The 16,998-nt window shown below is 45.3% G+C and overlaps 1 protein-coding gene across 6 annotated transcripts in view; it reads right to left on the minus strand.

The window, feature by feature from the left end:
• The window catches only part of PTPN3 (protein tyrosine phosphatase non-receptor type 3), a 100,527-nt gene that overhangs the window by 33,927 nt on the left and 49,602 nt on the right, over window positions 1-16,998 (minus strand). For 5 of the 6 annotated variants that reach the window (XM_019635852.1, XM_019635854.1, XM_019635855.1 and 2 more), the window contains 7 exons: window positions 12,808-12,928; window positions 11,660-11,747; window positions 8,843-8,931; window positions 7,606-7,669; window positions 6,074-6,246; window positions 2,906-3,040; window positions 595-771 (listed from right to left, as the gene is read on the minus strand). In XM_019635852.1, the coding sequence (XP_019491397.1) occupies window positions 595-771; window positions 2,906-3,040; window positions 6,074-6,246; window positions 7,606-7,669; window positions 8,843-8,931; window positions 11,660-11,747; window positions 12,808-12,928 (847 nt within the window). Of the gene's footprint in view, window positions 1-594; window positions 772-2,905; window positions 3,041-6,073; window positions 6,247-7,605; window positions 7,670-8,842; window positions 8,932-11,659; window positions 11,748-11,955; window positions 12,118-12,807; window positions 12,929-16,998 lie in introns of those variants that run through there. The other variant, XM_019635857.1, reaches the window with a different exon arrangement.

Raw genomic sequence — 16,998 nt, forward strand, 5'->3', positions numbered from 1 at the left:
AGTTGGTCACATTCAAAAAAGGAAAGTGGGGACGTACAAGAATTTAATGCAAACTGTCCTTGACAAAAATTGAACAGAAAAATCAGAGATGTTCTATGCACGTTTTTGCTCTATACTAACTATTCATTGAAAATAAAAAGAAAACAAAAGCCCTGGCGGCGTACTGAGGGCTTTCTGGGAAGAGCTAAACTTAAGCATGTTTCTAGTGATCTGGAAGCCGGCAGTGGAAAAACCAGGACAATCTAGAGAAATGCTGCTACGGATAACATGTCTATATTTCTGGAACGTGGGAGGACTTAAACTGGGCTTTGCTCACTCACTGGAGAGGAGGCCACTCAAGAAAGCTAACAGTCCTGGGAGGGTGTGAGGCCTTCAGAAGAGCAAGCCCTGGACCCCAGGCATACAGCGTGTCTTCCTTGGGATAAGGGAGGGAGGGTGAGGCAGGTTCTCACCCCAACAGAGAGCACTCTAGGGAGCCAGCTGTAGGCTTCAGCCCTTCACGACTCTTAACTGGCCACCTGGGCCTGAGCAAATTCCTCCACCGCCCAAACAAGCAGATAAAAAGAAAGAGAATAAATAACACAAGTTTCTTACTCTCGGTGTGGGCTTTGGTTCTGAGAAACCTCGGAATCGCTGTCTTTTGGGGAGAGGGAGCCCTTGTAGGTATAAAACACATCCTCGGTTTCGGTAATGTATGTCATTTCGTTGGCGAGGTTATCCGCGGAAGAGTGCCGTGGCTTTCGGATTTCGTGCCGGAGCCGAGGACTTCGCCTGGGTGGAAAAAAGTGGAGTGTGAAGTGTTGAAAGCAAATTCCACTTAAAAACTTTTATCAGACATCGGTGATCTAACTTTGTGCCCTGACCTTTCTAAAGATGTCTTGGCAGATGCTGTTGGAAATTAAGAGCCGGTTAACCCATGACTACACCAGAATCTACCAAAGGCCGCACGGGTCCCTGACACTCTCAGGCCAGGGGTACCGTCCCCCGAGCAGTAGGCTCCGCTTTATAAATAGGCATATGAGATTGGTTTATGCCCTTTGGGAAGGCACTGGGTGTTGACTTAGGTTAAGTCGTTCTTCTGGAAGGACTCAAGTCCTCAATGCATAAAAAACAGGCCCCTATTGACTGCTGATCAGGCCATTTTTCTGAACAGTATAAATACAGGGTTTAGAAGCCAAGGTACAGTTTTGGCAAAACGAAAATCTTATTTCAACTATTCTATATCCATCCATGTGCATTTCATTTGATCCAAGAGGAAACGTCTGCTTTGCAAAAATACATCCCATCTGTGGTATCAGAGGGACATACCAGCATCCCCGTTCCTCCAGGAGCAGCCACAGCTGTGTGACCTTGGACAAGCCACACCACCTCTCCGGGCCTCAGCTGTACCTACCTGTTCCTGAGAATGATAGATGAGGCAATGTTCTCAGGATGCCTGGGGCAGCACCTGGCCACCAGCTCTTGCAGTGGGTGATTCCAGGCCGTTGAGCTTTCTAAGTTCTATTTTCCCTCAGTTTTTCCACCTTCCCCTGGTTAGCCATTTCTCCTTGGGGCTGTCAGGGCCTCCACTATTCGCAATCCCCTGGGCCTGGATAATCAATAACACTGTGTCCAAAGTAGAGTAGACAGGCTCGTGACTCCTCAGGAGAGGACCTATAAATAGCAACAAGAGCTTCCGGCCAAGGGTGTGGCAACATCAAACCCCTCCGTTCTCCTGGATGTGGTCCTGGGCCTCCGCTCTGGGGCCCTGGCATCTCTGGGGCCCTGGCATCGCTGCCTAAGAGGCTTTCAGACAAATTACGCTGCTACTTGATAGCATAAATTTACCACTTAAGGACGTGGTGCCTGAATCTTGGAAACCAAGAAGCAAGTCTACGCAGCCATGTTAAGATTTCTAACACTAAGAGCATCATCACCCCTGCCCAGGGCATTTGGCTCCAGTGGGAGGTCCTCACCCAGTGGCCCTGCACAATAGCTCCTTTTTAGCCTGTTATATTTTACAAGGTCCCTCAGTCCTAGCAGATCCCTGCTCGAGAACTTACAGGTTCACCTGTCTTTCATGAAATGAACAAAGAGCCATGCTCTTATCCCAGCGTGGAACTGGGGCAACGTTTCCGGCCTGGTTTCCCCTACTGCTGCTACTGCTGCTGCTGCTGCTGCTGCTGCTGCTGCTGCCTGGCTGTTTTGGAGGCATGCACAAAATTGGCCCGATGTCTTTGGGGAACATTATAATAAATCATTCCACCTCATCCTGTGTTTCTAGCTCACTAAAGCACTTGTACATTAGTATTTCATTTGAGGCGATTTTTATCATCCTTTTACAGATGGAGAGCCTGAGACTAGGGAGGTAGAGAAACTTGTTAATTAACAGAAGAGCCAAAATCTGAGACTGGGTCTTTCAGCTACAAACTGCCACTTCCTTCCTTTTAGCGAAGTCCATCATCATCAGAAAAGCTGGCGGGCTATTTCCCCATGTGTATTTGCTACTGTTGCTCAGGGTCAGTTCTATCTCTAACCTTATTTAGGTTCCCCCGAATTTATTTTAAGGGATGTTTAACAGGAAACACATGATTAAAGAAAGATAACTGTGCCTCTATCGCAGGACTTGGTAGAGTATTAATATGCTAACGTGCAGTATCATTCCAAGAGGGGCATTTCAGTAGGCTGCAGCTCTCAAATTTATTTAGACCAAATAACATTTTAAAGAACACCCTGGCATTATACACGAAAGAAAATGTTTAGCTAGACTTGTGTATCTCATGCAAACAGTTACTTCTGCAATAGCCAAACCTGCACATGTAAACTCTGATTATAGGTCATCTATTTCTATTTAGGAATTTATTGAGTTTTTATTTTCAAAAGAGATAAAGTGTTTACTAGTGGGTAGTACAAAAAAAGAACATACCAGTTGGGAGTAATAGGAGGGGACCGGGAAGGCAGACTCTTGGTTTCTAAATGCTCCACTGATAAGGATCTCCGCATGGCTGGGTTCCAGACCATCCCTCCAATCACCTTTTTGCAATACTGGTTATTTACAGACCTGAAAAACCAGATGTAGGTTGACTTTCTACACTAACATGTTCAACAAGAAAGAAATTACAGCATAAATGAAGCAAACAGACTACACACACTCCCTCTCAGATGGCTGGGTAACACCTTGATGACCTCAGCAACGTTACGAAGAGTAGCAAGGTACAAGCGATTCCTTTCTGTCCTGGCTTTTCCGGATGTTATCCCTTCTCTTCTGGTGAAGATATTTTCTTGTTCATACTACTGCAAGCTACCAAGTTGCTTCCAGAATATAACCGAGCCTTACCAGAGGAGAAAGAATTTCAGGATAACAGAGAGATATAGTTAAGTGACTTCAAGGAATTCTCACTGGACTCACACCAGCATGAGTACAAACATTCTCCATCCTTTTAGGTGCTTTTCGTCATCCTATTGACAGAAGCTGTCCCTGTAAATCACCGATACCTCTTTGAGAGAAGTCCTGAGGCTCTGCTTAGAATTTCAGGTCGTGTTCTTTGTGCCGCTCTGAAAGTTACTTCTGAATTTTATTTGTACCTAGAGAATTTAAATCTTAGCTACCTAGACCCTTTACAGAATGAACTACTTGAGAAGATGGGAGTTTAAAGCCAGTTTAGGGCAACTCAGTTATGGCATTTCTAAATTTTAAACAATGTTTCAATATCTTATTAAAACATGCCACACGTTCCTTGCAGCCTGAAACCAACAACAACAACAACAAAAACAACAAAAACCAAACGAATACAAACAACACAGACGCACGAAACACCTCCTAGGATATCAATGCACTAATTTACCATAAGAAACACTATTTGTACCCTGATCAAAATGCTCAGAGCACTACTGCTAGGAGGATCTACATCAGAAACAACATTACCATTGACTGAGAGCATGGCATCAGAACCAGGGCAGCAAGCCAAGTGATTCAAAGGTTTAATGTAGCAGTTCCCCAAAGTATGTGTCACAGGTTATTAATAGGTACTCTTCGGGGAAAAATAAAAGTGTTCCATTGTCCTATAAGCTTGGAAAATACTGAACACGTCTCTTTTATGTGGAACCTTTCAGGGGCCTAATGCACAGCTGTGTATTATAGATGTATCTCTAGGGGTTGGGCCAATCAAGGAACCTAAGCCTCAGTTTCTCCATCTATAATATGAAGATAATGAGGGCTGAAATTTGCCAGTGTGCTGAGGCTGATATTGGTAGTACAGAACTGCTGACCTGTGCCCCCTGAACCAGCCCCCACATCCCAAGTGACCCCCAGTGGCAGATGAAAAGATGGCTGCAGGTTCTTTGAGTCTTGAATCAGGGCTGGCCTGTGACTACTCTGACCAAGAGTAGCTGTGCCAGTCCTAGGCCTAGACTTTGAGATGATCAGCCACTTCTGCCTCAGGTTCTTGGAGCCCTGAGCCTCGGTAAGAAATCCAACTACCCTGCTGGACAGTCTACACGAAGAGATCCTGAGAACCCGGGGGCGGGGGGGGGGCTCCAGGTGCGCCCGGCCTTCCTATCATTCCATCAAGGCACCAGGTATGTGACCCTCAGACCTGCCCAGCCACCAGATGCAGATCACTGAGCCCCAGTCTATATTACATGGAGCGGAAGAGTTCTGTGGCTAAGGTCTTCCCGAGTTCCTGACCCACAAAATTGTAAGATGTAGGATGGTTGTTGCTTTAAGCTACCAAAACAGGGGTAGCATTGTCATGCTACCATGGATAACCAGACTTCCCCTCCTCTGTATCCCATGTTGGCTCTGTTTTACAGATGAGGACACTGAAGCAGCAAAGTAAAGTGGCACAGGCAGCATTTGAACCTGGGATGCTCAGCAACAGTGTCCATGCTTTCAGTTGCTCATGCTACTTGCCAGCTGGTCCAACCGAAGAAAATATGTGCTACCTTCCAATAAACTGTGCTCATGACTTATTCTGCAGTATAGCTTTAGAATGTATAAAATACTAGACAGTATATCATAAGAGCAAAAAACTTCGAAACTGTATTTGCTTTTGGTTTATCAGAAGCTGAGAGTATTTAGCACCATAAATACGATTACTGATCCTAATAGAAAACTTGCTACTGACTGAATCTATAGTTACTAAATGATTATCAACGTAACAGGGAAGCCACTGGAATAGTCTGATAAAGTCCCACGTATCAGGTACTGGCTCACACAGAGACACTGTTTAGTCAGTAACAGCCACATCCACAATGCAAAATCACAAAAACAATTTTCAAACCAACAAACAATTGAAATATTATAAGAACAACTGATCATTTCTGCTACATCGTATACTTAGGAGGAGGTCTTGGAACAAATAAACACACAAAAATATAAACTGCATGATTATTTACAGAAGAAGTTTAATCTACGTTAAAAGGTAAAAATGTATAGGTTAATTTTTTTCACTGTACTACTCATTAAACATTTTGAATATTATTCCTGTAGATAACAGTACACACATGGGACTGTTTTAAGAATTAAATATAATTATGTGCATGGTACAAAGTAAGCACTCAATAATTGACCAGGGTAAATATTACTGTTATTTCGTGGTTGTTATATATAGCATATCCCAAAGTCACTTGACTCTGGAAATCTTTATTTCTGTTCATTCATTATTACAGAGCATCTTGGGGAATTAATGTTTTGTGGGAGAAGCTGTCTTAGTGGCAACAGGCCAAGAAAGCGCATATGCCAGGCACCACGGTGACCTTGAGTCATTGCCACATGCTCCCCTTATTGTGACCTGGTGTGGGAACAGCTGTAACTTTGGCTCCTTGGGAGCTCAGAGGACAGCAGAGTTGAGAAGGCTTGTTCATCCCAGAAACAAGTGATGGGAATGTAAACAGTATCTGAGTATGTGTGGAAAGAGACACCGCTGCCTCTAGAGACCTTTCAACCACGGTTCCCAGATCCCCAGCAGCTCTGTCCAGAGCCTGGGGCCCCTGGGCGACAGCGTCACTTCCCCTGATGGAGTATGTCCACTACCCAGTGGTGACCAGGACACGTGTACATCTCAGGCTAGTGTGGAGACTAAGGTATACTCACTTTTTGGGGTTCCTAGAGCCCAGCGTCCAGTACTGAGACAGAACATTCTTTTCCTGAGGTAGTAGCTTCTTTGCCTGAAAGAATGTATGGTGCTCGACACAGGATTTCCACAAGTTTTTGCAAGATCGGTAATTTAACATGTTGAAGGCCACAATATGTTCCCTGGATTCAGTCTGGGAGGAAAACACATAGTAGAGGTTTTATCTGCACAGACGTAGGAGAAAGGGCTCAGGGCGTTTTACGCCACGTCAGTCAGTGGCAAGTCAGGTAAGATCCAACAGACCACAGAAAAGCAGCTTCAAAATGCCTCGGGCCACAGCCCAGTGTTACAGGGCTATGCACGAGCAGAGTTTGTTCACCATCTTATTAACATGGTAAAGGTGGCCCGAGTCTACTCTTCCTCAGTGTCTGTGGTCCTTCATGAACAGGTTCATTTCAAATGGGCTTACATTTATTTCTAGGTTGGATACATTTGGAGCAACCAGATAAGGGCTGCCTGGTGTGTGCCTTTGAAAATTTAGCTCTGGGAAATTCTCTCCCCTGGAGGGACAATCTTTCACCTACCAGACAACAGAAGTTTTGGAACAGTTTGGATTTCTCTATTTGCTTTCCACAAAGCAGAGTTAAATCTACTGCTCACGTGGAATAATCACTTCAGTTATTTGCTTTCCCTTCAGCCTGAGTTTAGGTTTTCTGTTTTCATGTGAAATTACCATCCTGTGCATTTGGGGGCCACGTTGAATCTTGCCCTGGGGGCTCAGGGGACCCAGATTTTAGTCCTCGTTTGTTCTGGGCTTTAGTGTTCTCATTTCTAAGTGCTCACTGCGATGGGGAGCCATTTTAGGCACATAGTATCTTTGAAAAATTGGGAAATGGACATGGTGACAGTAAGTGAAAACTATGCGGCCTAACAAGACAGAGCGTGGTGGAGGGGAAAGAACAGGCACCCCCGATTTAAATTCCAGCTGCTCCACCTAGGAGCTGTGGGAGCCTCAGCTTCCTCACTGCTAAGCCCTTTTCCCCCGTGTGCATAACCAAACGGAGTTATCTAGACAGCCTGGATCCTCTTAGGAGGCATGTATGAAGGCCAGTGTGCATTTTAAACACATCAAAGGGAGGAACTGACCATGTTGACATTTACTGCTACTCTGCTCGGTGCCAGGTGCTCTGACCAGTGCTCTTTGATTTAATCCTCAAGATTCCCCGAGAAGCGGGCATTACTGCATTTCTATAAATAAGGTAACTCGGGCCAGGGGAGGTTAAGTAACCTGCCTGATGGGTAAGTGGAAGCGCTAGGACCTGGACCCATCGTCTCTGACCTCAAAGCAAGTTACTTCTCCAACCAGCTAAGCAGGGTGAGTATACCGAGAACGGCTGGGTACCCCGGGCTCCGGCTTCCCTTTTCCTCCCACCATATGTCTTGCTCTTCCCTTCCTGTTAATATATGTGGCAAAATGCCCTCACCTGCTGAAGGACTAAGAGCTGAAAAATGGCTAAAATCAAGAAACAAAGCAAGTGTAGATATAACTCACCTGTTTCTGTCGCTGATGTATAAAGAACCTTTTCCTTTTGAAAGAAATTTTTAGAATGTTCACCCTGAAAAAAATAAAACACAAAAAAAGCACCTCAGGGATCAGCGGGGCTGTAGCTGACGCCTCTCAATGTGTGTCCTCTACTCCACGATGGTGACTGGGGCGCTCGGCTTCCCAGAGTTCACTTCAGTGTAGAAATGATGGCGGCCCCATTGCCTCGGGCACACCAAATAGCTGACTGAAGCCAAGTATCACACAAGGGCCACTGGATTATGCTGTAGCTTTCAAACAACAAGAACCATAGGCAACGCGCTCTCTGTCCTGGCAGCTGCTTTTGTGACACTGCAGCTCCGCATGAGCTGGTGTGTACCTGGGAAAGACAGCTGAGGGCAGTGTGGAGCCGCAGAAAGAGGACAGACAGCAGCCGGACAGACCCGGAGCCACATCCGAGCTCCTGTTACTTAACAGCTGTGTGTCAGGTAGCCTCTCTATTGTTTGCATTACAACACAAAGACAGCCACCATTAAGCGGGCATCTTTTATATACCAGGTCTCCTACTAAGAGCTTTACAAGCAATCCTTCCACGAAGCCTTGCAGCAGTCCTGAAAAGTATGGTTTACTATGCCCAGTTTTCAGAGGAGGAAACTGAGGCTCAGAGACATCCCCTAAGTGCTCAAGACCATTCAACTAGGAAAGCTTGGAGCAGGGATCTGAGCCTGGCCTGTGCCTCTCAAGTCCTCCACTACGAAGCCTTCTGAACAGTGGGGACAGCACTGCCTTCCTCAATGGAGTCTTCTTGTGAAGATTCAAGTCTTGGGTCCCTGGAATTTTGAGACCAGAACTGAACACTTGGTAAAAGTTCAATTAATAACTAAGGAACTGCACTGAAAATACAGGTCCTGCCCAGAGAAAGTTCTCTGAGTCCTGGCCAATGCACTGCCCGGGATTCCTTAGCTCCAACACCTGCCTTGTGCCATTTTATCCACGTTGCCATGGAGCATCTAAAGCACAGGGTGACAGGGGGTGAGGGTGGGGGGAAAGGAGAGGCCAACGGACACAAACTAACTTTCTCAAGTGCTGAATCTGGGTGAAATTCAGGGGTCAGAGGCAACAACTTGGGAGAAAGCCTCTATCTCTTCTTTAGAAAATAAAAGTTTAAAATTAGACGTAAGTTACTTTTGTTTAGCATATTTTTAAAGCATGATTCAGAAAATAATTAGAACCAGTTTGCACTTACCAAGGATAGAAACTTGTGCAAATGTATTTTCGGTACACAGCGATGCCCGCAGAAGCAATTCCAATCATTAAATCTAAATTGTGCAGATCCTGTAAAAAGGAAGGCCTCAGATTCAGTGTGTTATGGTCATGCTCATGTCCTTCGGTAACTCCAGCACCCAGGCTTCTATAAATAGCAATATGTATAAGCTCCAAAGGGAAAATGCTATGGGAAACAGGCAAAAGTTCCCTCTTGACACTCCAGATCCAAGTACTTAGCGCCAGATTCTTCTAAAGAGAGTGCACACTGCCTGATAGCAACACCTGTTCCACCGGTTTAGAAAGTTACCAGGCAAGCCCACTCATTCCATTGAAATACACATGCAATTTTACATTTTCAACAATTAGTATTAGATATCATATTAAAGTTAAAAAGGTCTCGCCCCCTGCACAGCTTCATACAAATCTCAACTCCCATCACTGAAAATCACTGAAAAGGCTTTAGCTACTGTAACAAAGTGTAGAACTGCTGACTCTAAATCCAATGAAGAAGTAAATAATACCTGTAAATCCACTAAATTCAACACGTATTAAGAATCTATGTGCTAGGGACAAAGATACAGAAGGAAGATACAGCGACTATAAGCTGTGTAAGTGTGTGTTTGGGAACAAGGTGAAGAAAATTTAAAAGAAAACAGTTTCTTCCCTTGAGTCGTCTAGAACCCTATTTACCCAATCAGATATTTGTAATTATAAAGAAGGGGCACAGTTTGACACAGTTTGCACTTACTAGCTGTGTTATTTTGGGCTACTAAGCCTCTATTTTTTCTTTTGTATAATATGGATTATCAAACCCCCCTCTAAGGGTTTTTATCCAGCTGAAACTAGAGAATATAAGAATGTAGAACAGGGCCTAGGACAAACAACCTTTGAACAGCAATGTGAACATGGGAATTGGGGCAATTAGCCAAAGAAACAGTGCCAATATAATGGAGAATCCAGAGAGTATTCACTATTGGGCACCCAACTGAAATCATATACTTAAAGCAAAACCAGATATGCATGGTGAAAACCAGGGCTGCATTTAAACACGATACCTGGGGTTAAAATATAGGGAAATAGTAAGCAGGTGGGATAGAAAAACAAATCAGCAAATGAAATCAAAATTGAGTGCAGAATAGGGAAATAAATGAACGGTGTGGGTGAGCCAGTGACCTGGGTCTCAAATCTCTTTGTTCTGTGGTCTTTCAGTCTGCACCTCAACCCTGGGCAGCGCGAACAGGTACCGATCACTAAATTCCCACGCCCATCCCCACGTCTCCCAGCTCCACTTGTAGACGGCAGGGCCATGTGACCAGTTCTGGTCAATGTACTCTGGTCAGAGCGATGGCGGGTCTCTTCTGAGCCAAACTGTTTAAGAGCTGCTGTGCAACCCTCCAGCTTCCTCCTCCCTTATGACATGCACGTGGCCATGTGTTAAGAGGGTGACACCATAAGACAGCGGCAACCGAGACTGCTGAGTCACTACATGGAGAAGGCTGCTCTGGAGGGTCACTGGGACCCACGGCAGACTTTGATCTACTGAGAAACTTGGTGGCATGAAGTTTTCGAGGTTCAGGGGGCTTTGGTTGATGCAGCATAGCCAGGGATAACCCAACTCCATCTGATACCCTGGAGGTGTCAGCCAGGCAGGTGATCATCTGGCCTCAGGATCCTCAAAGGGCACTGGGTGTGGGGAGAGCACAGATCAACTCAGGCAGATATAAAGCTCACTTTACTGAAGAAAGTTCCGTACAGCATTCCACTAGAGACAAAATATTACGTATTTGCAGTTGGAATAAAAGTTCACGGTCAAGTTGGTATTCTGTAAGATCCAATATCTTTTTCCTACCTTAGTACCTATGTAATAACTCGCCCACCACAGTTATAGGACCGAAGAAAGTGTTTCTATAAATTACAAAAATATTAAAGTTTGGTCATTTACTCAACTTCCTGAGCCTCAGTTTTCTCAACTGTAAAATGGGAAGATTAGAACACTGATTTCACAAGGTTACTATAACCTTTAAATGAGACCTTATGGTGTCATATAAGAGCATCTGGAACAATGGCTACTACACACTATGTGTTCAACCAATTATTTGCGTCTTTGATATGATGTTGGCCAATTACAGGTGGAGAAGTAAAGGTCAGATACCAATTAGACAGTCCTGGGGTCATGTACTGAAGCCACCACTTATGTGCTATGGGACCTTTGATAAATCCCTGAGTATCAGTTTCTCCATCTGTAAAACGAGGGTAATGGTAATTAATCCTCACTTCATGGCATCACATGGGAAACAAACAAGCTACTGTGTCTGGCAGACAGAAAGTCCTCAGGAGACGACAGATACTAGTCAATTATATTCAAAAGGCCACAACAATATAAAATCTTTTTTCGACTTTCATAATCATACCATAACTTATAAAGAATGATACTTGAGTCATTAGCTCTAATTCGAGCAGCACTGAGATTAAATAGTAAAAGCCTTAGCTCATAAAAGTGTTACTTAGAAAACAGATGTATACACATTTTTTTTTGCTTTTTCACCATAGTATAAAATGGCTGCACACAAATTCATTGTTTCCCTGACTCCCCAGAAGTAAATAGTCTTTAAGTACAAAGGCAAACATGAAAAAAAACAATTGGGTAAAAACCCCAGCAAAACTCCATATTACTTTATAAGCTTCCAAATGTCTAAAAAAAGGTCTTTGTCTCCAAGAGTTCAGAAGGTGTTTTCAAACTTTCAGAAACTTAAAAATCAACATAATTTTTTGAAGCAAATGCGCCAAGGATACGTACCCTCCCACTGTGCAGTTCCACTCCATAGAAGTCGAGGGTCCGTGCTATGTTGATAAAGCAAGACTCGGCTTCTGACTGCTTCAGCCCACTACAGAAGAGAGAAGATGCAGAGCTCACCAACAGGGGACATTAACTCCAATTTTTAAAATTAATAAAAAAAAAAATCTAAAAAATTTGATAGCATTACTATAACATTATTAAACGCCTACTGTTATTCATCTTAACTGAACCCCAAATTCTACTAAACCAGGTTTTCCTCCTGGCCCACTGAATAGGACTTCATTGAGCACACTCACTTATGAAATAATACTTCTCATTTCATAGGCTCTCAACATTCAGAGACCGAAGTCCGTCACCTTTCGAAACCCTCCTTATTCCAAGTTGCTTAATTAATATGTTGCTCTTTAGGTCTTTCTGCCTTTATCTATCCGTTCAGCAGCAGCCTCAAACTTCTTCCAAACGTCACTGTACTATTTTAGGACGCTGGCTTCTGCCTGGGGAGCAATTCTGGGAGAGAGGATTGGCAGTGCCTTTCAGAAGGGACGCTGGGTGCTTGGCCTTCGTTTTTATGGCCTTCTCAAGCATGTGCGGTCCCTTGAGACCTGGCCTTCCGGTCAGCAGGGCCACCTGAGTAAGATGAGGCAAGGGAGAAGGGGTCAGATCGGGTATGTTTGTTGGGGTGGAGGGTTGGCTAGAGGTGCTCCCTTGTGGAAGTGAGGCAGTTTTATGACCTGAAGCCAGAGAGGGCTACAGGCTAACCCATCTGCCTGTCTATCCAAGCCTTCCTGAAGGAATGGCCTATTTTATTGAATGTGGCAAACTGTTAAAAGGTTTGCCTGGTAGGGTCAATTTGTGGAGCAGTCAGATTTAAAACGGGCATTTCCTTCAGGAGTTAACGAATTTCAACAACATCCTGAAAAAGAACACAGCAAGTCACCCTGAACTCTTACTGGATTTTACACTTTACAGAAATGCCAGTTATGCCAAATATATATTCCATCGTAACGGCTCAAAAGTTCGCCAACCCCCAAGATCTTGAAAGAGGATTTGTGAACAAAAGAAAGAGAACACATCCAACACAATGGGACACGGGGTCTGACAATACTGGACCTAGGCTCCCAAAGTGGCCACCCCATTCCCCCTCTCACCTGTGTTGTTCATGCAGAGATTCCACCTTTGTTAAAAAGTCATCGCTCTGATCTGGTATAAACTGGCTATCAGAAAGATAGCCCCGGTGATGAATGGAAGAATCATAGTCTCCAAAATGAGCTACAAAGACAGAATGAGGAGAAAATTGCCTTTCCAACAGGGTCCGTATTCACAAGCATTCATAGCACCTCAAGAAAAACAGTAATTGGAAACATTCTTCCGAAAAGTTCTGCCACCATGTGAACTTGAACTTCCCCTTGAGCTCCAGATTCCACATCTATTACTTCAACCCTCCCTATAGTCTAAAGGCTGCCGTGTGTGCTCCAACCAAATTCTCTCCCTGAAGCCACATGAGGAAGAAAGGGGGACTGTTCAAATCTAAGTCCTGCTCTAATCCCATATCTGTTCCATCCTCTGGGCAGCACAGCAGTGTGTGCTCATACCCCCTGGATGAAGAAAAATAAGAGAACCCACTCAGAACAATGCAACTCTGTACACCTATACTAGCACTGTGCAGGCGCTCTCTTTATAGTACCTCAAGGTTATTATAACACTGGACCAGCCTGCTATAAAAAATGGGTGAGGGCAGAAGAGAGGTCACGCTGACCCATTCCCTGGAATACAGGGAGTGTGGAAGAAAGGAAACCAGGATGTGTTCAGAGGCTGTGGGGGAGGGGAAGGAGGAGGGGGAAAAGTAGTAAGGAGCATAAGGGATGGGAGTGGGTGGGGCTGAAGGGTCTAGGCCGTGGCAAGGGTGAGGGTAGAGGCAGAAGATCGGAAGACAGATGCTGGGCTGTCAGGGAAATCACGCTGGGGACCTGCAGCCAGAGGGCAGAGGAAAGGGGGCCTTATAGAGGAGCTCCCAGACTGGTCCCTGCTCCAAATGGTACTTCTCGCTCGGGAGCCTTGACTGCCATCTGCATACACGATCCACTGATGTCTGGTGTGAGAAGTATTCCTGAGAGTTGAGCAGTGCCCAACCTGTACAAGTATACACGGCTGCCCTAAGGACTCAAACCATCTGGGTGTCTGGACTGTTGAAGAAACTGGGAAAAACCCCTGGGTGGGGTGCCAAGGATCTGGCTTGCGCTTTTCTTCTCCAAGACTTAGTTTTTTCCATCCGTCAAAAAACAGGAGAAACGCTGGGTTGGCCGAGTGGCACGATGGTTAAGAACTGGCTTGGGACGCCAGAGGGCCCCGGTTCGGATCCCACATGTGAGGGCTAGTGACACTGCTCTCTACAGCTAAGATGCTGAACAACAGCTCAACCTGGAGCTGGGATGCCGTGAGTCGCCGGTGACGGCGTAGGCTGCAGCCCCTGTGGCAGTGGGTTGCCATGGGCTACCGTGTGTAGCCAGCAGCCAGCGTGAGTGACCAGCAGCTGCTCTGTGCGGCCGTCCAGAAGCCAGCGACTGATCTGCCTCACCCGGGAAGAGCGCAATGATGGTGCCAACTTGGGCCAGTGAAGCAATGTCCTCCACAACTAGATTGAAGAACAAAACGACAGCAACTTGTCTGTTCCCCTTCCCCCAATTCCCCAGCACTGTTCCCATCCCCCCAATTCCCCAATAAAAAAATCTTTAAAAAACAAAACAAAACAGGAGAAAGGCAATTTCTAGCTCTGATGGGCAATTAATCCAGTATTTCACATGACAAAACAAAAATGACTATTTCATCTTTTTCTTAAAAATATGAACCCAGGTCTTTCCAAAGGTTTTAACGAATTCCTCCTGCAGCTGGCTTCAATGCCAGGCAGCTTCTGAGGGCTCACGATTGTTTCAGAGAACTCATTCAACACAGACGATTTCTAAATCAAACGGCCCCTCTGTCACAAGGACGGGGTGAGGACAGCTGAGGCGATGTTTCACGGCCAATCTCAGAAGGAAAGATGAACCAGGTGGCCACTTAGGGAAATCTCATCACAAAGTTGAAAGGTAGATGCAAGGGTATTTTTCTTTACATCGACTCAGCCTTGCTGACCCTCAATCGCCATCACGCCCATGGGCTGCTCTGAGAGCCGCACTGTAATGAAGGAGCCAGTTCCCTCCTTACACTGTTCCTTGAGGGCTAGGGGTGGACCAGACTCATCTTTGGGGCCAAGCCCCGAGGCATGGCACACAGTAGGTGCTCAGGGAGGTGGTGCTCAGGACTGATTGGTACAGAGGTTACCGCAAAGTTCAATTTTGGAAGGGGAAGAGGGCAGAAAGCCAAGTGATCTATGCGTGCAGACTTGGGCAAGGATAGATCGCAGGCCGTGAAGGCCAGCCAAATGTGGCCAAGCTGTAGACACAAACGTCAAGGCTGTACGATATCAGCACAAGCATGGCTTGCAAATGAGTTTGTGCATGGCGAAGTGTACAACAGTGCATTTACAGGAAGTAATTTACATGCCCTGACACCGGGTCCCCAAAGAGGAAAGCCCAAGAAAGCCTTAGAATCATTTCATCCAAATTCCTGATGTCAGAGGGGAAAAAGCTAAGGTCCAGAGAGAAGGCACTTACTCCTATCACAGAACCAGTTTGCAGCAGTCAAGACCAGAGCCCAGGTGATTCATGCCCGGGAAAGTGGTCCTGCCACTCCACCAGCCTACCTGCCAGGCCCGAGCTGCCGCTGCCCATTTGCTGATAACAGTGATCATGTCCTTAGAGGGTAACCAAATGCTGCGAACGACTTTCCTGAGCCTCGAGGCCAAGTCCTATTAAATTTTACTCTGTTGGTTTCATTAGCTCAGGAGATCCTCTTGGGTCTTGATTTGGTCATCTACCATATGAGCTAACAGTCCCAACCCTGCGCCTTTCTGCAAACATGAACAGCAAGGTTCTCTCTTTAGCCAAATCACTGACAAACCTCTGAATTTAACACACGACCAATAAACCTCCCTGTAGGGTTTTCCCCTGACATCTTAGTCGGCTGCTCTGTGTAATGTCCTGTGCTCACCACTAGGGGGAAACAAAGTTAAACGGTCATATGCAAACATTTGCAAGCACAGGGTGGCTTCCACGTTGATTTCAACATTATCCCACTAGATAGCTCAGTGGGAGGCAATGCTTTTATCCCCATTAAACAGATAAGGGAACTGAGGCTCAAGGAAGGGACCTGCCCTGCCCACTGCTGTTCAGCTGGTGACTGGGAGCCTCCACTCTGACCATAGTCCACAACTATCTACTTAATACACCACGTGCCCTAAACTCCACAGTAACACATTCTTCTTTTTGTGGGGAAGCAATACAAGCAAAAGCTAATTGTAGCAGAAAGAAAAGAAAATGAGGGTTTATATGTGGGAAATACCTTGTCTTTTAAGTTCCTGGCATTCTTCTGGCTATTTTTTAAATTTTGCAGGAAAGAGAGTATGTTGCAGGTACTCAAATGCAGGCAATTTCAAGCTGTCCAGCTGTTCCACTGGGAAAGCCCTTTCCGTGCTATTCCTCCAACTCCCACTTACTCTTCGAGGCTCTTCTCTAGGAAGTGTTTTCAGACACTCCCCCCCCACACACACACAGATGGAGTGCATCCTCTGCTCATCCTCACTGCCGCACCAGCTGGTCCATCTCTGCCTCCCCCCAGGCTGTGGGCCCCCTTGCGCAGAGAGGCTGTGCTGCCTGGGTACCGAGCCCAGTGCAGAACCCACACGTGGCAGAGGCTCAGAGGACATTATGAAGTAAATATGTATTTCCCGAAACTTCATTCTTTGAGCCTCAGAAACCCTGGACAGGCCACCAGCAATCTTCCACCACCAAGACTTTTCCGGTATTTCACCCACAGATCACTTTACTTTTCATCTAGTAAGAAAATGTGCTTGTAGCTCACTGATTCGCTGACCAGGTAGGACTTATCTTCATATTAGACATTCCTCTTGGGACAATTGGGCAAACTGTACCAGAGAAAGTATAGGTGTACCCTTTGATCCAGCAATTTGATATCCAAATATTAATCTTACAGAAACATACAAAGTATTAAAAATACATATTTACTGAGGGTTACTGAGGAATAAACAATTTGTACTTGAAACTGCTTGCCTGACAACCCATATTATTTATGTGATAATCATGCTAATATTTCCACTGAAGTTTGTTTGTACTTTTTAGGTACTAATAACGTTCTTTAGCCCCCATTCTATCAATCTTTTGCAGAGAGCCTCACTACTGAAGCTTAGAATGGATTTTTTTTTCTATTCTTAAAACTTACTCTAA

The sequence above is a fragment of the Hipposideros armiger genome, unplaced genomic scaffold, assembly GCF_001890085.2.
Source record: "Hipposideros armiger isolate ML-2016 unplaced genomic scaffold, ASM189008v1 scaffold_24, whole genome shotgun sequence".
Lineage (NCBI taxonomy): Eukaryota > Metazoa > Chordata > Mammalia > Chiroptera > Hipposideridae > Hipposideros > Hipposideros armiger.